General features: G+C 35.9%; 2 protein-coding genes across 3 annotated transcripts; one reads left to right on the forward strand and one right to left on the reverse strand.

Annotated features, from left to right (window-relative positions):
* Positions 1-3,165: 3,165 nt before the first annotated feature.
* Positions 3,166-5,842, forward strand: FMA (basic helix-loop-helix (bHLH) DNA-binding superfamily protein). Of its 2 annotated transcripts, XM_086232706.1 has the most exons (5): positions 3,166-3,305; positions 3,473-3,600; positions 3,719-4,531; positions 4,657-5,130; positions 5,373-5,842. In XM_086232706.1, the coding sequence occupies exons 2-5, from the start codon at positions 3,574-3,576 to the stop codon at positions 5,463-5,465; spliced, it is 1,407 nt and encodes a 468-aa protein (XP_086088832.1). In that variant the 5' UTR covers positions 3,166-3,305; positions 3,473-3,573; the 3' UTR covers positions 5,466-5,842. The 2 variants fall into 2 exon arrangements, with proteins under 2 accessions (XP_086088832.1, XP_086088831.1); XM_086232705.1 differs by lacking the exons at positions 3,166-3,305; positions 3,473-3,600 and having other exon boundaries at positions 3,671-4,531.
* A 4,449-nt stretch (positions 5,843-10,291) lies between these two features.
* On the reverse strand, positions 10,292-14,749 carry LOC147292379 (cysteine-rich receptor-like protein kinase 25). Its single transcript, XM_086233402.1, has 7 exons — positions 13,874-14,749; positions 12,154-12,279; positions 11,937-12,064; positions 11,581-11,791; positions 11,221-11,458; positions 10,948-11,098; positions 10,292-10,834 (listed from the first exon to the last, which is right to left on the reverse strand). Exons 1-7 carry the CDS (start codon positions 14,727-14,729, stop codon positions 10,478-10,480), a joined length of 2,067 nt encoding a protein of 688 aa, XP_086089528.1. The 5' UTR covers positions 14,730-14,749; the 3' UTR covers positions 10,292-10,477.
* Between the last annotated feature and the right edge of the window lie 5,719 nt (positions 14,750-20,468).

Below are 20,468 nucleotides of genomic sequence, written 5' to 3' on the forward strand. Positions count from 1 at the left end.
TTTACAAATATTACATCACATGCCACTACAATAAAAAAATAAAAATAATATTACATTAATTTATACTATAGTGTATTATAAAAAAAATCAATCATCCAGTCACAACTTAGTTGTGACTGTCTTGGTAAATTGAAAGAGACAACTCACACCACTATACTATATATTATTTTGAGTACAAGTATTGTTTTGACCTTTATTTATACTATATTGTATATTGTAGTATAATTTTTCTAAAAAAAATTCAATTAAGTCACAATTTAAATCTGACTGTCTCACAACTTAGATGTACGTGACTGTTGTTTAGTCACAACTAAATTTGAAGTTGTGAGTGTCGTACAGTCACAACTAAATGTGAAGTTAAGATTACATTAGCAAATTTTCAAGATAATATAAAAGCCTCAAGGGCAATTTTGTCAAAATCTTATAAAATTTTAACTAACACTCATCATATGTGGACCAAAGGATAAAAATGTTAAATGAAAAAGGCTCAAATCAAAGGGGCCAACATATTTGTGACCTAATCTAAAAAACTACATTTAAATTTGGTAGTTCAATTGAAATATTATATGGTCTTCATGTTATACCAAAAAATTATTGGAATTTGGTATTTAATTCTAATTTTCTATTGATTAAATTTCAATTTATATTGGTATATAATAATTAATATTATTATAATGAAATCGAAAATGAACTAAAGATATATCGAAGTAAACCGAAAGTATTCGATACCAAAATTACCGAAATTGAACCGAAAACTGAAGTTTACAAAAAATTACCGAATCGAAAAATATCGAAACAAAAAAATACCAAAATTTTTGGTTTTTTTTTTTTGTAGGCCCCAATATCGAACCGAACCGACCGATAGGTAGGCCTAGTCAAAATTTTGATCATTTTCAATTAAAAAAAAAAAATCAGTATGTTTATAGTCTCTATAGTTTGGGTCATGTTTTATGAGTTTCATATAATTTCAATTGTCAATTTTGTCGTAGTAGTCTATCAGCGGTATTACACTCGCAATTTCGACACCAAGCGACCTACCATTTGTACATTGGGTTTCAATATTAATTCGCAGCATGCCATTTGGTATGTATATAATATAGGACACTACTTGGGTCACCCCTTGGGGGTACCCCAAGGTCACCCCTCCCCCAAAATAGCAATTTCGGTAATGCCGGCGCATGATCGGAACCGTTCACTTTTTACATCACATATTATAGATCATCTCTGCAAAAAATCAACTCAATCGGAAATCATTTAATTATATAACTGTTGTTGATTAAATAGAAAAAATTAACGGTTTGGCCAAAAAATCACTCTTTAATTGAAAACCATCAATTTTTTCTACTTAATTGACAACAGTTATATAACCAAACGATTTCCGATTGATTTGATTTTTTGCAGAGATGATCTATAATAGGTGATCTAAAAAATGAACGGTTCCGATCATGCGCCGGCATTACCGAAATTGTTATTTTCGGGGGGAGGGTGGACCTTGGGGTACCCCCAAAGGGTGACCCAAATATTTTCCTATAATATATAGCTTTTAGAAGATTTATGAGTGCAAATGCATGTAATGTGGTAATTGCAGTTGCAATTGTTCTGCGCGCCTATGGATTGGCGTGAGGAGTCGATGGATCGGCGTGAGGTGTTGATGGATTGGCATGGCCGATGGATAGGTATGAAGTTTCGATGGATTGACGTACGTTGTTTTTGTTTGGGAAGGTTTGAAATAATGCATGTGGATTTATGGATGAGAAATAAAGTTTTCAAACCCTCATCATTAACATACTCCATATATATAATAAGGGCAGAGACCTAAACCCTAAGATAAGCTCTGAAACCCTAATTTTAAATCTTAAATCTCATTTATATACACTGTACTCCATTTCTATATCTTAAACTAAATTAAGGGTAACGTTATAATTTTATGCTTATAAGTAATGAAAAAAAGGGATGGGCAAATTAGTATTTTCCAATGCACCAAAATTCATAACATCATCAAGTGGATTGAGCTTAGTGATTAAAATGAAATAGGTCATTGACTAAAATGTAATTTTTCAAAATATATCATTGACTAATATGAGATAGGAAATTTTGTATTGACCTATTTGTAATATTGAAACTTTTTATTAATTTTTTTGTAATTTGCTATAAAAAAAAAAAATTAAATCAATAAGATATTATTGTGCAATTTCACTCAAATCAAAAGACATAGAGACAAACACTAGTAGCCGTAGTTGTATAACCAAAGAGACCAACACTAGTATTTTCGATAAAAAACCAAAATGATTGACCATGATGACATATAATCAAATGGCAAAATGATACCGATGTATTATTTTTTTTTTTTTTTTTTGCAAAAAATGATCCTTGAAGGGGATCAAATAGAGACAACTCAGATCATGAAACTACATTTTGTATTATATTAAATTACATACTAGTATGCATGCGCTATATATGAACATTCCTATTTTGTTTTTCGTTATATATATTGGAAGGGATAGAACCTTTAATTAACCTATCCTTATTTAATTATGTTTTCTTACTCTTCCTCACCACTTGGGAGTTGGGACATTCCTAATATTTGTTTAAGATTTGACCTTCATCGTAGCATTAGAAAATGTATGCAGAATAAGGATGGACAAATTTACTGAAACACAGGGCAACCCTTCCAACTCGGCCAGCCGGATAGGGTTGGCTTGGTTTTCTCTTTAATTTTCATACAATGAGGGTCATAAATAATCCAACATACAGACCACATCCATCCAATGCATATAATTAAAAAAGTTAAACAAAAAACAGAGAAAGAAATTAGAAAAAGAAGAATAAGATCATGAATGTTGTAATCATGTGATCTGTTTGAAAAGTTGAAAGTTGAATTGACGAAATCCTCATCACAACTCACAAGCCGCTGAGCCGGGCCTTAATAAGGGTCATGGGGGAGGGTAATAGAGGCGCTGTTAGCATGTGACACACATAAATTAAAGGAGGTCGTGAAAGTGAGGTGAATCAACTGTGACCAACAAATTAATCCCCCACAGGCTCCTCTCTCTCTCTCTCTCTCTCTCTCTCTCTCTCTCTGACACGTAGTGCAGCCTCTGGCCCCATTACATATAAGACAGAGCTGAACAACGTATATGTCCAAATCTAACATTTTCAGTTCATCAAAAATCTTCTACAAGCTCTCTCCCTCTTCAACTTTCATTACTAGCTAATCCCTCCCTCTTGATTTTCACTGTCTTTGTCATTTTTCACATTCACTTGGAATACTCCATATATGCATCATTTTCTCTCCCTCCAATCAGGTTTGTTCGTACTACTAGTACTGCACCCTTCATGATTATTGTTAATTATATACATAATTTGTCTTCATCATCTATTTTATCATCATATTGTCTTGTATCCAAAACTATATACTAATTAATTTATTTACGGTCCGTAGTTTCATGCATTAATTTTATCACTGTTTCAGGTATATTACCCACCCTGTCGAATTCACTGGGGTTTGTCCTTACTTGAATTGATCGATCAGCTTCCCTTAGGGTTTTCGATTAAAGTCGTCACTATATATATATGGACAAGGAAGAGAACAACTACTCGGTACAAAAATAAGCTTTCTCTCGATCCCACTGTTTGTTTCTTTTTGTTGACAAATCTTTTCATCATCACCATGTTGTTTTTTTGCTCTAATAATATTCATCATGAATTATTGCACCAGGCTTTTATGCCGCCTAGCTTGAACGGCCTGGATTACACCTTAGATCATCATAATCACCATGATCATCATGAAGGGCAGCTCAAGTCTCATCTCAACGAGACTTCAAGTGATAACAACAATGGAAATATGGTCAATTACTTGCTCAATAATCATCAGCACCTACAACAACAACAACAACAACCAGTTCTAGTACAACAAAGTGCTCTAGCTCCAGCTGGGTATTGTGGTACTTCAAGTACTACTTCTTTCGATAAACTGAGCTTTGCCGATGTGATGCAGTTTGCGGATTTTGGACCCAAGTTGGCCTTGAACCAAACCAAGATTAATTCAGAAGAAGAATCCGCGGCTGGGATTGACCCTGTTTACTTCCTTAAGTTTCCAGTTTTGAACGAAAAGCTGGACGACGATAATGATCATCATCAATCTCTCATTGTTCCGCAGCTTGCAGGACCAGAAGCTCATCATGAAGAGAGATTCACAGGGTTGAGCATGGAAGATCTAAATAAGGCAAGGTCAGGAGAAGAAGAAGAAGAAGGGGCTTGGGAGGATGATCAGGAAGCCCGGGTTTCAGGTAGTACTAATTCGGTGCAGCAGCTCCGGTTCCTCGGAGATCAATATCTTCAAAATAACCCTAGAGGAGTAGTATCAGAGCCGCCCAAGAACAAAAGAAAAAGACCAAGAACTACTAAGACGACGCAGGAAGTTGAGAGCCAGCGAATGACTCATATCGCGGTCGAAAGGAATCGAAGGAAGCAAATGAATGAGCATCTTGGAGTCCTCAGGTCCCTCATGCCCGGCTCATACGTGCAAAGGGTATATATATCAATAATTCAGACTCACAATCCAACAATTGTTATACATTGCCAAATTGTCTGATAATAGAATATTTTTGTACTAATTTATTTTTTTGAATGGTAATTAATTGAATGAATATATAGGGGGATCAAGCTTCTATAATTGGTGGAGCCATAGAGTTTGTGAGAGAATTGGAGCAGCTCCTTCAGTGCTTGGAATCTCAGAAGAGGAGAAGGCTCTTAGGAGATCAAGGTGCAAGACAGGTACAGGTGGGTGGTGCTGCAGCTGATTCTGCTGCCATGCCAGGTGCTCATCAAGGAGCAGTAGTACCATTTTTTCCAGCTGGGGCTTTGGCTCTTCCTCCAATTAATGATGCAATGAAGTTGGTGGAGTTTGAAACTGCTGGGGTTCGTGAAGAAACGGCGGAGAACAAGTCATGCTTTGCAGATGTGGAAGTGAAGGTTTTAGGGTTTGATGCCATGATCAAGATTCTGTCTCAGAGAAGGCCAGGCCAGCTCATTAAGGCCATTGCTGCCCTTGAGGATTTGCAGCTTAATATCCTCCACACCAACATTACCACCATCGAACAAACTGTTCTATATTCCTTTAATGTCAAGGTACTACGTGTATGTATGTTTGTATTCATTATAGATCCATGAACTAGCTCTTGCAGTTTAATAGCATAACATTAACAAACGTTATGTTGTCGAACTGGTAATCTTGCACGTACTACATAGTCAATTAAGGATTAACCTAATCAATAATTCAGTTTTAGTAATCTAAAAAATGAACATTTCCATATATAGTTGATTATATAATTAATTAGGAGTTACTTAATGTGGTTATATATGATGGGCAGGTTGGGAGTGAATCGAGGTTCACGGCTGAAGATATAGCAAGCTCGGTTCAGCAGATCTTCAGTTTTATCCATGCAAACACCGCCAGCATGTGATGATGATCATGATCATGAAATCTAGTAATTGAAGAGAAAGCTCAGATGAGCTGTTAATTTCTTTCTTCGTGATGCCCCACTTGAATCTTATCATCTGTACTTTTTCTTTTGGATTCTCTATTTTCATTAATTGTAGGGGTACAAAAAAATAAAAAAATAAAAAATGAAAAACAATATCTGCTATAGTCTAGCGTCCGCAGGTTACCTGCAGCTGTACTTGTAGGTGACTTGGATTCCCCAATTTCCTAAAAGCTAGCTTGCTAGATACCTTTGTCCTAATTTAGTAATTGTGTACGTGATTGTGATAAAATCATATGTATTCCATCTTCCACATTGTTATAAAAGGCAAGTCATGTTGAGGTTCTCCAATCTCTTCAAAATCGATGGATCAATCAATATGTTTGTAGTTTTTAGTTACAATTTTATGGAATTTTATGGTTTAGAGGGGATAAGAACTCTTAATAATCTTGTTTAACAATAAACCGACTTGCTGTAACGCTGTTAGTGATACTATTGTTGATCGAGTATATCACCTACGAAGGTAGTAGATCTATTGACTAATGCACTTAAGTTGATTTTTATTTGTGTACGAGATATGGTCAATAATGTAATACTTAAAACATCAATTTTTTTTTTTTTAATTATCAAGTTAAAACTGTATTGTACAACTTGTAATCAGGGGCGGATCTAGGGTCTAGCTAGTGAAGGGAATTGCCTTCTTCACAATTTTCTTCACCTATTAAATTGCTTCAATAACCCAAGTTTTTGTATGATGTTTTCTTTAAGAATAGAGGCAATAAACTTGACAAAATGCCACAAAGAAACTAAAGCAGGGGAAATAAAAAAATTTTAATAGCTTATTTCTCTTAAAAAAACAGATCATTGAAAGTTAATTTCATCATTTTGTCCATGAAAAAAAAAAATGTATGGATCAACTACTGCTTTTAAGTCAGTTGTAGACAACAACATTTATATATGCCACACACCATGTTAGAGTTGGAACTTGGAACCTGCCTTACCCTTTGGGGCCTCCTTTGTACCAGTAAGTAATGATAGAGCTGCTGAACCCACATGCTCTCTCTTTCCCTTGTGGGGAAGAGGAAGCTAGGGATTGTGGCAGAGGAGGGTGTGGAGACAACTTGTGTGATGGTGGTGTAATTTACTTGAATTAATGAAAATAATTTAATTTGTGTGGTGTGGAAAGTCAACGGGTCCCCTACCTTGTTGCTGAGGGTCGTTGACTCGTCAGAAATGACTCTTTTGGTGGTATTCGGCTGCACTCAGATGCTGCCATGCTTAGAGGGTCCCCTGCTCATTTGAATTTAATTGTGAAATATTGCTTCATTCATCACCACCTCTTTATGTAGTTCTCACTGTGTTCAATCATGCATGTTTGCTTACTCATATTTGTCTTAATGAAGGTTGACCCATGTGGGTTTCTTGGCTTCTCTCTTTCAGTCCAGCAACAACTTTCAAAGTCAATGTCGCTGAAAACGATTGAGCTGCCATGGAAAGTCAATGGGCAATGATAAATATTGGCACTACTCGCAGGTTACCACTGTCGTTGCTAACTTACAACAAAAAGATTATCAGCAACTGTTAAATAAGTTGAATCTAGATACTCTGTTTGCGAAATGGCTACCATGCTGAGCCAGCCATCACGTAGCCCTCAATCGGACCCACAAAAAGAGAAATTATCTGTTTTGCGAGAAATTAAATAAACAAATTGTGGGACTCAGAATAATCATATGGACCAAAGATAACAAGGTAGGCCATTATAAATTGGAGTAAACTATTTTTGGGCCATAAAAGATTATGCTGAACTAGTTGGGCTTGACAAGGGATGATGTCAGTCAAGCCCAAGACCAAACACCACTTAAATTGGCACATTACCATTTGCTGATGAAGAGAGAACGTGGAAATCCCACTATAACAGCTGGATCCCACCAGAATCTCCAAAGAAAGGCCATGATTAAAAGGTAAAGGAAGTGGAGAGGGGCGGTGGGGGATGGGCGGAAAATAAGGCCCAGCCTATAAATACCTACATTCTGAACAATCAAGGGGAGATTTTTTACTGGCAACAAGGTTGACCACATATTAACTTAGGCATTGGAGTGTCTTTGTAGGTACATTCCCTATTGGCTTTCGCGGGCGGACGCCTAATGAAGATGGAGTCCGGGCTTCTCAAAATCATCAAGAAATATCATTGTTGACAAATTGTCTATTCGGAGAATTAAATTTGGCTCCAACACAAATAAAATTGGAACCCCCACCGCCACGTCACCATCCCCTTCGAAACTGGTGGTCCCACCCACTGCTGGTCGGCGGCCAACTTTTCTCCCTCTCTTCCTCTCTATATATCTCTCTCTCTTTCCTTTCCCTCTACTTCTCTCTTTGGGTTTCTCAAGATCGGAGGAAAGAAGAGGGAACGAGATAGAGGAAAAGTAAATGTCAAAGAAATATTTTTAAGTGAGACTTCCATTCTTGTACTCTAATTTTACATTATACAAACTAGCTTTATAACTTTTAGAATTCTAACAATATTGTGCCCATTCCACGTCACATAATATTGGCACATTAGTTTCAATTTTTTTTTTTCATGAATACCAGGCTATGAAGCCTCGGCAGTGTATTTTGCTTCTTTCTCAATTTCTCGGCACTACAAAATCTAGAGTTAAAACCTAACATGCAGTCTCTACAAGTTTCATTCTATACCCTAGGAGGATATGGGGTGAACCCGTACCCTATATACTAAAAAATGAGCGAAGAAAGCAGCGGCGAGCGCTTTTTGCAACACTCGGCTGTTATAAAAAAAAAATTGTTGAGTGCTTGACACTATTGCCAAGCGCTTGGCGTTGGATATCCACAAAAAAAATAAAAAAACAGACGCATCCGTGAAAAAACTACCTTCTTAACATGTAAAAAAATAAAAAAATGATGACATATTTCTTATTGTTTGATGTGGCAGTGGTCAAAGCGCTTTATTTAGAAAAAACAAACCCATAAAGTTTCAGTCTAAAAAAGAAACATAATAAGGACTAAAATCTAATTTACTGTTGTAACAACTTGAATTTTCGGCTTATGGTAATTTTGTTACTTAAATCTTCCAACCTTGTTCTTAAGGTTTGATTAAAGGAATTAGAGTTTTTCTTAATTTTGTTTTAACAACTTACACCTTTGGTTGTGGTTTTAGAGTTTAGATGTGTGGAAGTGAATTTTGGAAAAAGAAATTCAAGAGTTTAGTGATTATTTTGTTCATTTTTCAGAATTAAATTATGAAAGAAGGATTTTTCATAATTTTTTTGGAAGTTTGACTATTTTGAGGCTATAGAAAATTAGTACTCATCAAGACGAGTCCGTAGAATTTTTCGGAGAATCATTTGTAATCCCGAACTATTTTTGGTGAATTTTTAAAATTTGAAAAAAATAGAAAAATAGGAAAAAAGGAAAAAAAGAAAAAAGAAAAGTTGACTGGGCCGACAGCATGCAACGTGGTGCGCTGCCGTTCGCCTAGACTTACTGACGCGTCACCTAGTGGTGCTGACACATCGAGCACACGGAAGGAATGGTGCGCTGCATCAAACCAGACCTCCCTCTCTCCTTTTAATCTCAGCCGCACAACATCATTAAAGATGTTTTAATCTAGGCCGTTGATTCATGATTGGAGATGATCAGATCTGGATGGGATGTGTTGACTCGCGCCTCAACCCAGTTCGACCCGCCCGTTTGACCTCCGGTTTTACCCATTTTGTCTCACAAAATATCCGTTTGGATTCCCTCTCTTGTTTGTGCATTTTGCATCATTTTATGATACTAATTACCTAACCTAAAGTATTAGGATTCAATACTTTTGTGTCTGTTGTCTTATTTTTGTGTTTTATGATCACATGAAGCATAAATAGGAAAAATGAGCAAATAAAGCCATTTTGAGACATTTTCTAGTCAAACTTGGAAAATAGCAGAAATCCTAGTCAAATGAGGATTCCTATTCACAAAAGGAAACATCAAGTCTAGAACCATTATTGTCAAGCCAGAAATGAAAATGTACGCTTTGCTACCAATGCAATTCGTGCATTTGCGAGTATATTTAGAATATAATGTGTTTTTATTTTGTTTAACAAAAACAATCAACACCCACCCCTTGTGTTTATAAATAAAGACCTTTGTACATCATTTTTACTTGCACCACTAAATAGAGTTTGATAGCTTCTCACTCTAACTTTGGTTTTTATTTCTCTCTCTAGAAAGATTTTTATTCTTCCTATTCTGGAACAAACTCATATTTTTTAGAAGCTCTCTCCTAGTAAAATATTTTGAAGTCTTGTCTTGGAGGAGAAGTCCCAAACTTGGAGAGCTTAGTTGAAGTCTAGCTAAGGAGGTCTATAATCGAGTAAGTGTTCTAATATTTTCTTATTTATTTTCTTAGGTTTTTAATTTTAGGTTTGCATACTTAGATTAAGTAAGTAAGATTTATTTATTAATTAATTAAGTTAGATTAAGTAAGTAGGAGAAAGAGGAAAAATAGAGTGGATGGGAGGGTGGTGGCCGGATGGTGTCGGGGGAAGAGACAGTTGGCGAGGAGCGGTCGCTGGAAAGATGGAGGGAGGGGTAACTATGGTTAGCTTATAGAACAGATGACATATATGTATTGAGATAGGTAGTGATGCTCACTACTAAAACAAGATGGTGAGCAAATTTGCTGTCGTCTAGTCTTCAATGGCAAGTCCTCAGTCGCTCTGTAGTTTGATTATATTAGTACATTCAACTCCATTATTCAATTTCAACTCGGAACATCTAGGTTGAGTGATGACATGCACAGTCACGTACAACAAAAGAACAAAATGTCTTACTTTCCATTACAGCCTAGGCCGTGAATTTCAAGGCAAACACAAACCTTATTTAGCACCTACTTAAACAATGAATGAACCAAACCATTGAAACAAAAAAATAATAAAAGGGATGCTAAATTACATTATAATTTCATAAATCCAGTTCTCGTCTTCAAGCACTACCTAGCGAGGATATACTTCGGTAATCAAGGAAGCCTCATTTTCCGATGCTTTGACAGAGTTAGTCTTGGATCGATCCGACCCAGTTGTCCCTCCTGAATTATTCTCCCATCCCAAACGCATGTGATCAGAACCAACACTACTATGCATAAAAAATGCTGGTTTTGAGGGTATTGGTAGATTGAGAGAGTAGCTATTAAGCATTAGAGCAACAGAAGCCATGGTTGGCCTATCAGCTATATTTTCTTGCACACATAATAGTCCAATGTGGATGCATCTCATTGTTTCAGTTCTTGAACCATTCCTCAATGTGGAATCTATGAGATTTGAAGCTGTCCCTTCCCTCCAACTTTTCCATGCCTGAAATGATTTGTGAATTTGCATGCAGAAACATAATTAAAGATAAACTTATTTCTTTCGTTGTATTCAACTGCAGTAATAAATCAAAACAATAAATATTAATTTTTACTTACATAGCTTAGAAGATCCTCCATGTTCTCTCCATGGCGGAAACAACTATTTTTCTGTCCACTTACTATCTCTAAAACTAAAACACCGAAACTATAAACATCGGACTTAACAGAAAAATGTCCATGCATGGCATACTCTGGAGCCATATATCCGCTGCACATAAACAACAAGAAAAGCCAACTTTAACTAATATGAATGAAGATTCATGAAACTTTTGATATGTATATATAACTTAAAACAAATAACAAGTACTTAGAAAATGTTGGGGTACTTACTAGGTCCCTACAATTCGGCTGGTATTTCCTTGTGTTTGGTCAAGCACGAACAATCTTGCCATACCAAAATCTGAAATTTTGGGGTTCATTTCCTCATCTATCAAAATGTTACTAGCCTTGAGATCACGATGAATAATTCTAAGGCGAGAATCTTCATGAAGGTAAACAAGCCCTCGAGTAATGCCTACAATAATTTTGTAGCGCCTATCCCAGTCCAACTGTGCGCGCTTGTTTAGGTCTATATATTCATGCAAAATAATATTTGGGTTATATATGGTGTTTGTTGCATACCAAACAAATGGACTATGTAAAATACCCTTTTAATGCTAATTAAAAAGAAGGTTAGAATTCTAGCCATACCAAATATGATGTGATCGAGACTTGCATTGGGGACAAATTCATAGACAAGAAGCCTTTCACTTCCTTCTAAGCAAAAACCTAGGAGCCTAACTAAATTTCTGTGCTGGAGTTTGGCCACTAACAAGACCTCATTTTTAAATTCTAAATCTCCTTGTCCAGAATCCATAGAGAGTCTTTTCACTGCTATATCTTCTCCATTGAAAAGTTTACCCTGAAAAAGGATCAAAATAAAACAGAAAAATGAAAAGAATAATATTAGTTGCATTCAAAAAATTTGATAAAACGTAACGTATCTAATTCTTGAACATAAATAATGTTGCTCATATATATATATATATATAATGTTGTATGATTACTTTGTAAACCGAACCAAATCCACCCTGTCCAAGTTTATTTGCTTCAGAAAAATTATCTGTGGCAATTCTTATGGTGCCAAAGTCAAATTGCAAGGATTCTGCAGTTCTAATTTCATCTACATCTTCGCCTGGAACAATTTAACAAAAAGAGTTCGTTTAGGCTTCGCCAAATCGAATGGAATGTAAATGTTCAATAAAGTTGATTTAGTTTTAGTACCTTGAAGTGCTTCATGTTTTGCCTTCATCTTTCTTAAGCAAATATAGATAGATATAATTAGTACTAGAGAAACAACGATTGGCACAACAATAATGATGATTGTTCGAGATTTGTTACTCTTCGATCCTGCAAAAACCAAAAATCTTCTTTGATTTTTTTTTTTGGTCAAAAAATCTTCTCTGATTAAAGCGTTCTCAATATACATTAGGTGATCCATATCCAATAGCTAACAATTATTTAATGAATGGCTTTTTTGCACTAATACCACCTATATACTATAGGAGGTGTGCTCAAATATCACCCATAATATTTTTTTTTTTTTTGGTAAATTACCACATATACTTTCATATATTTGTCAATCTATTACCTACTGTTATTTCTGTTAATTTTTCTGTTTACTTTAAGGGTATTTCCGTCAATTCAATCATATGATAAAAGCATTTAAAATATTTTTTAAAAAGACTTATAAGTAAACCCATCAATTTACTAGCTTACTTGACCCCAATAACTATTTATAATAAAAAAAATAAAATTTAAAGTTTATTCAAATAAAAAATAGAAAAAATAATTGAAACAAATTTATCTCCCTCGGCCACCCGATTGCACCCAGCCCCTCCACCCCTCCCCCCCCCCCCCCTTCACCCGACCACCTCCCCCCAACCCAGCCCATCCCCATCCGACCCCCCAGCCCAGTCACACTCCCCCCACCTAGCGCAGTCGCACCCCCCAACCCAGCCCAGTCGCACTCCGCCCACCTAGCACCGGCCCCTTCGCACCCCCCACCAGCCTTCCCTTTGTATCTCCTCTCTCTCACTATCTCCTTCCCTCTCTCTGTCTTCATCTTTTTCCTCTCCTCTTTCTCTCTCTCATTTGCCTAGATCTGAGCAACCTAAGCTACTTGGAGGCCAGCGACTGGGCAGAGATGGTAGTCGCCGCTGGCTAGGTGGGTGCGGTGCGATTTTTGTGTGTGGGTATTTCTTTTTTTTTAGTTTTTAAGTTTTTTTAATAATTATATTTTAGAAATAGTTTTTAAAATAAATATTATTTTTTAATTATATTTATGGACAAAATGGAAAGTTTGGAAAAACATTTCAAATTTAACATAAAATATAACGGTGATAAATTGGCACATATATGAAAGTATAGGTGGTAAATTGCCAAAATATTTTTTATGAGTGGTATTTGAGCACATCCTGTATAGTATGGGTGGTAAATTAGTGCAAAAAAGCCTTAATGAATTAATCATGAGTTATCATCAAATTAATAAAGTTTGAGAATCCAACAACATCTGCAACTTATTATAAGAAGAATGAGAAAATTATGCGTTTGGTTCACTTATTATTTCATAAATCTCGTTTTGGTTCATAAATTTTTTTAAGTTCTATATTGATTCACGAATTGTTTGATGTGTTTCATTTGGGTCCAAAATGGACAATTTTGTCCCTCAAAATTGAGGGTAAAATTGTTCGATCTGGACCAAAATGGAACACTTTAAATAATTCGTTGATCAGTATGAAACTGAAAAAAATTTGTGAACCAAAACAGAATTTATGGAATAATAAATGGACCAAACATAATTTACACTAAGAAGAATTGATGAATATGGAGAGATCACTAGGACGTAAAAAATAAAATATTAACACATAAAAAAAATTTACCATAACCAAAACCCCATGTTTTGCAACTTCAAATGCAATATGGGACATGTATATATACGTACCTCCTGAAATTGTGGTATTAGTGTTGCTCGATAGTGGAGGAGGAAATATTGGTGGTGGTGGCAGTGGCGGCGAAGGCAGTGGTTCCACAGTTGTTGGGTCAACGAAGCGGTAGACCTCATATCTAAAGTTACAGCTGGGTCTAACAACTCTCCCACCGACTTTTCCGGCACAACATGTTGGGATATCTCCAAAAGCACCATCCAAGCAATCGCTGCACTCTAGCTCCGACAGGTCCGGCGTGCACTGCACAAGTGCATATATTGTTTGAAAAGTCGTAGCGCTTCTGTTTCCGATTGCAAACTTACGAAGAGAACCACCAGCAGCAGCTTCAGTTCTCAGGCCTTCCAGTAAGGTCCTAAGCTCTTGATTGAACCCATCAACACCTGAGGAGGTTACGTTTTGTGGGTTCCATAAATAGAAAGCGGGCATAGTTTCAACGACCCCGTATATGGAGCGGTTTGAGTAGCGTAACATACAATTGTCGTACCAACCAAGAGCTTCCTTCTGGTTGGGACAGAGCTGTGTGAGAGCATGTGTAGAGTCATTAAGGCAAGAACGGCAATCGGAGACGTTGACATCTCCTCTACAGAGTCCGATTGCATAAACTTGGTCGTTGGGGGAGTCTTGGCTGACGTAGGAGAAGTTGTAAAAGCCGTAGCCATTGCCGTTGGTAGAAGGAAGGGAGGTGAGAAGGGTATTGAGGTTTTTATGGTAGCTACTGTTGGTGGTGTAGTTGCCTTTGTCGTTTATACAGAATTGGTATAGAAAAGGTGGCTGAGCAAGGGCTAATTGAGAGATGATGAATAGCAGAAAAATGGAAGAAAGGAAGGATAGAAATCTTGATGGGGAAACCATTTCCAGCAGTGTGTGTTGCCCCTTGCTGGTCTGTAAGGGCTAATGGGCTGGGATTATAAATTATCATCGATATGTATAGGCATATATATATATATATATATATGTAGCTAGCTTCTTTGACCACACACAGCTCATGCATGTTTGAATACAAATATATGTTGACAAATTAAGACGGGACTGCTAGTTAATCATTAATGAATTTTGAGGACCAACTGAATATTTTAAAATAAATGGAAGCCTTGATTGAAACGGGAGTGGGGTTGCAGTGGACCACATCTCATTGATAGTCAAAGTGTCCTTGCAGTGGAATTGTTAACGCGTAATATGGGTCAAAAGAAAAGGAAATTTGTTGATTTATTCTTTTTTAAATTAGGAGAATTTATATTCCTTGTTTTTCCATAAGATAGTTGACGAATAGTCGAGGTGTTTATTTTTGAGGGCTGCTATTTGCACACCTTTTTTTTTCTTTTTGCACACCCTTTTGTAAAAAAAAAAATCAAAAATCAAAGGAAAAGACACACTCACCCTTCTCACACCCAAAACTAACTCCATTTTTTCTCTTTTGCACACCCCATCAACAGACCAAAAAAAAAAACACACACCCAGCCACACACACCCCCTTCATCTCCCTCACCCGACCGCACCCACCCACCCACGCAGCCCTCCCTCCACCAAGCCCCAGCCCCGTTGCACCCTCCCTCCAGCCCCGACCCACCCACCCAGCCCCCTCCCTCCCTCACCCGACCACCACAAGCAGCTCCCAACCTCCTCCTCTTCTCTCCTCCCTCCCTCCCTTTCTCTCTCTGTTTTCTCTCTCTCTCTTCGCACACATATACCCCATGGCACATGTCCAACACGATATCAGTGATCTTTTATTTTTTTGTGCTACAAGTTATGAAAACCGAACCCAAAATTTAGTATGCATTTTTCAAAAACCGTTTTAAAAATTTCTTGTTTATTTCAGCTATAAATACAATAGATGAAAACAAAATCAGTTTTCAGGAAGGATACCAAGCAGGGCCTTAGTCCTCATTTCATCTCACCCATGCATTGAGTTAATTAAGCTCATGAACAGAAGCTTAATTGTGATTAATTATACCTATAACCGTTTTCTTATTCATAATTAATTAATTAGATTAATGGATGCAGGAGCTACTAAGTCTGCCAGATCAGATAGACGAAGCCATAAACTACATAAAAAGCCTAGAGTCCAAGCTGCAGAGATTGAAGGAGAAGAAAGAGAAGTTGGTTAATTAACTCTGCCTGGGAGGGAGGAGGTCGGGCTGGGTGGAGGGGAAGGAGGTGGGCTGGTCGGGGCTGCGGGTTGGTGGAGGGGAAGGGGGAGGTCGGGTGTTTTTTTTTTTTTTTTGAGGGGTGTGTGTTTTTTTTTTTTTTTTGGTCTGAGAGTAAGGGGTGTGTTGGGTGAGGGGTGAGTGTGTCTTTTCCTTTGATTTTTGATTTTTTTTTTTATAAAAGGGTGTGCAAAAAGAAAAAAAAGGGTGTGCAAATAGCAGCCCTCTTATTTTTTAAGAAGTAAGTCAAAACACTGACTTTTATGCAACGTGTATGGGATGTGCCCCAGAATCAAATTTAGATTAGGCTACCCAAACTAGCTATAAGGATTCTTAATATGTATATGGTCAAATACCTAAGCCTAAAATATTCTATAGAACAAAATAAAATAGGACTAGGAAAGAAGATGATCTAATTACATGAACATATCATAATATCTAAGGGAAAAAATTTTGGGCCCTAATAAGGCACAAGACCTACGTGCCATAATCTGATGTGGCCAAAATATTTTATACACATCATTATATATTTCTCACATCAGAATAATATGATTATTGTTAAAAGACTATTTTACCCAACTCAAATTTAGTAGCTAAAATTACTATTTAATTAATATAAATATGTATTGTATTTTCTCTATGATTTAAAGACATCTTCTTCAAAGACCTAGATCATCTCGATCCAATACTTTTTCTTCTTCTTTTCTCTTCCATTTGATATGAATCATCCAACTTAATCTAACAATTATTCTTTTAGGAGAATTAGAGAAAGGGAAACAATTAGGGTGCGTTTGGTAAAGTTTGACAAAACGGTTTTTCATTTTACAAATTCAAAAAATGACAAAAATGCGTTTGGTTGCCGTATTGAGAAAACAGTTTTTGAAAAACACAAAATTGAATTTATAGTTTACAGTGTAAATTCAGAAAACGACTAAATGATGTTTTCAATGAATTTATAAAACATAGAGAACACGAATACAAATAAATAAAAAAATTTACAACTAAAAAAAAAATAAAAAAACATGTGATCTACACCTCCTCCCCACTTATCCAGACCCATCTCCGGCAGCAGCCCTACCCCCCGTCGCTGCCCACCTCACCCATCTCTCTTCATCTCTCTCTCTCTCTCTCTCTCTCTCTCTCTCTCTCTCTCTCTCTCTACCCATCTCTCAAAATATATACTTTGTAATCCCTTTATAGTTTTCAATTCTCGCTTCAATAAATGGATCAAGACTCCCCGTAACATCCATGACAGGAAACTCACGAGCCTTAACAACCCTTACATAGAGAAATACATCCGTTCAACTAGATCATAGGTGCTTGCAGTCTTGTCTCTATTAATAATACGGCCACCAACAACTCTTCCACCTCCAAGGTAGTCGTGCCGGCCGAGGTGGGTTGTGTTTTATGAAACTTCTCTCTTTTTTAATTATATATTTTATAAAATTGATTTATAATAATTTATAATTAATATTTTTGTGAATATAATTATTTAGTTGTAATAATTGGTTAATATCAAATGTGTTTTCATTATTTTTGTTTTATATAATTGTTTTTCAATTACGCTACCAGACGCCTTCTCATATTTTGAGAATGCAAAATTTAATTTGTCATTTTCATTTTACAATACAGTTTTTAGAAAATTGTTCTGTAAAACGTTACCAGACGGGCCCTTATTTCTTCATAACTCAATCTTGTTGACGTCTCCAAAGAATTTGGCGTCTACAAATTTCATTTGCTTCTTCCTTCTTATAAGCATCAAGAACAATGAATGGGTATACTCCAATTCATGAAGACATAACAGGTGGCCGGCTCTATTGCTCCAATTTTTTTTTCTTTTGATGATATATAAATAATCCCTCTAATAATAATTTTTTTTAGTCTCCATAGTATTAATTTATAGAGGTTTTACTGTATTTAGGCACTAGAAGGTTGGAAGAAATTGTAAGTTTTCAAATATGTCAAAATCGAAACGGAAAAGTGGCACCACCTGATTGGCTCCAAAGTAGGCGATTTTGACGAATTGGACCTGATTGTAACATAATGGAACTATAATCCTTGAAAAATTCAAATTGAAATGACGGGGATCAAAATGCGACTCATCCATAATACAGGACCAAAATGTCTTTTGGCCTTTATTAAATTATGACAACTACTTTTTATCTCGACCACCAAAAAAAAAAAAAGATAACTACTTTAATTCATCAATGGTTTTCTCATCCAGATTTCTATTCTACACTTGCTCGAGCTTTGTCTCATTATTAGGAAACTATATATTGTTTTGAACCATGGTTGTATGTAAGGAGACAAGCATTTTTTATTAATATATATGTGCCATTATTCATTGGAAAGTAATAAAACAAGAGGTTTTAATATATTAATATGTACCACTGGTCTGTACCTAGGGCTGTAAATTGACTCGATACAACTCGAGTTCGTATCGAGTTCGGCTCGAGTTTGGTTCGTTTAAGCTCAGCTCGAAAAAAATACAAGTCAAGCTGAAGCTCGCTCGTTTAAGAAACAAGCCAAGCTTGAGCTTTAGTATGTTCGGCTTGGAAAGCTCGTGAGCAGCTCATATTTTCTAGTTTATATGTTTCATACCTCATTTTCCATAGCTTATATGAGGACTTGCTATTTTATTTCCTATTTTGTTTTTGTATTGTTTGGTTAGAAGACTTCTACTACCTTACGTCTTTTTTTTAATGAGAATTTTTGCAAATGTTATAAGTTATCAATGTTTAGATGAAATTATTTGGTACAATTGTATTTCATGAAAACCATATTCATTTATATGGTGTTTTAAAGAAGTCTTTGATGCCTATCTAATTTAATTAAAAATATATATTAACTCTAAATTAAATTAACATATTATAATGCTTTCAAGAAGAAAATGTTCGATATAAATTAATATTTTTTAAAAATAGTAGCTAATAAAATATCTTCGATAAAATTATGTGAATAAGCTCGATACAGCTCGAGTTCATATGGGTTCGATTTTTTTTTTTAGCTCGTTCGAGCTTGGCTTGGCTTGTTTCGGCTCGTATAAGAAACAAGCCAAGCCAAGCTCAAGCTCGAAAAATTTAAAACAAACCAAGCTTGAGCACGGTGGTATTCGGCTTGGCTCGGCTCGTTTACACCCCTATATGTACCCATCTTCATTATCTGGAATCATAATAATTTAAGGGGAAAAAATAATTATGGTCCATATTAAAACTTCGCATTTGTTCTATATGTTTTATATTATTTCCAATCTCGCAGATGATAAAAAGCATAATGACAAGTTGATAACAGCAATTGGTGCTCAAAATTGGTTAGTTAATAAAATAGATAGATCACAATCATATTGAAAGCAAATGTTTATGTCCTTTACCCAATTTGGTTGTTTGCACCTTTGAAAATTGAGATGCAATGAAACTCTCTGTCTTAGGATTATGATATTTTCACATGAAATGTTTGAAATTTAAATTAGTGTTTTTTTTTTTTTTTGAAATTTTTGTGTCATTTTCTTTAAAGTCATAATTTTGACAACACAATAAATTAATTTGGACAACCCTTCCATGGTTCCTTGGGTTGCATAGGCAAAGAAATTTATAACTTGGACTAGTATGCGTTGACTCTCTAACCCACCCAACTCGCCCATGCCGAACCTTACCTTGTACGTGCTGTGAGAGTTTGGTCAGTTTAATTTGGTCAGCATACCGATTAGACATGACCAATTATTTGAAGTTTGTTTCCACATCATTAGCTTAGGTCTTCGTCGGCATTGCTTTTAAAATTGCCAAAAACACTTTCAAATTAATAAAAGTGATTTTAGTTGCATTTGCCAGAAATAAATAAAAGTGTTCTTAGTTATAAAAGCATTTTTAAGTGGTTTTTTAAGAAGCACCTGACGGCTTCCTCAGGAAGCACTTCCAAGTGCTTTTGCATAAATCACTTTCATAATTTTTATAAAAACTTTTATGTGCTTATGAAAATAACCTCTTCCAGCAAAAGTGCTGCTAAGCATAAACACTTTCTACGAAGCAGTGCTAAACAGGTCTTCGGGCTAAGGTATTTTGCTACTTGTTTTTCTTTTAATTAGCTTGGGCCTCTACGTATTGGTTTTGGGCCTCTTTGTTTGTTTGAAGTTTGAACTGACCTGTCTTTTGACTTTGAGCCTTTCCTGGCCTCTTTGTATTCGACTTTATCAATGGATTTTCCTCTTGATATTCAACGTGAATTAGTCACAGGAAATGATCATGTTGACAATGTCAACTTGCTCCATCAATGGAATGGACAATCAATTCAAAGAATAGTACATGCAGGCCGCCAGCTATTCTGTATTTTGAATTTGCTTCAACTTGGTGTGGTAGTGGCTTTGATCTTTTTCTTTTTTTGGGATGAAAGTGGCTTTGATTTGTGCAATCAACTTATCCTACTAACCACAATGTAAGTCCTATGTGTTTTG

This window comes from Dryas octopetala, chromosome 2, assembly GCF_963921425.1.
Source record: "Dryas octopetala chromosome 2, drDryOcto1.1, whole genome shotgun sequence".
NCBI lineage: Eukaryota > Viridiplantae > Streptophyta > Magnoliopsida > Rosales > Rosaceae > Dryas > Dryas octopetala.

Excerpts from the sequence above, each read along its gene's own strand:
- FMA (XM_086232705.1), top strand. The coding sequence starts at position 3,671 with ATGTTGTTTTTTTGCTCTAATAATATTCATCATGAATTATTGCACCAG. Across the intron at positions 4,532-4,656 it reads CCGGCTCATACGTGCAAAGG|GGGGATCAAGCTTCTATAAT; the intron begins GTATATATATCA and ends ATGAATATATAG. Across the intron at positions 5,131-5,372 it reads TATATTCCTTTAATGTCAAG|GTTGGGAGTGAATCGAGGTT; the intron begins GTACTACGTGTA and ends TATGATGGGCAG.
- LOC147292379 (XM_086233402.1), bottom strand. The coding sequence starts at position 14,729 with ATGGTTTCCCCATCAAGATTTCTATCCTTCCTTTCTTCCATTTTTCTG. Across the intron at positions 11,459-11,580 it reads TCTCGATCACATCATATTTG|ACCTAAACAAGCGCGCACAG; the intron begins GTATGGCTAGAA and ends ATGAATATATAG. Across the intron at positions 11,099-11,220 it reads AGCCGAATTGTAGGGACCTA|CGGATATATGGCTCCAGAGT; the intron begins GTAAGTACCCCA and ends GTTTATGTGCAG.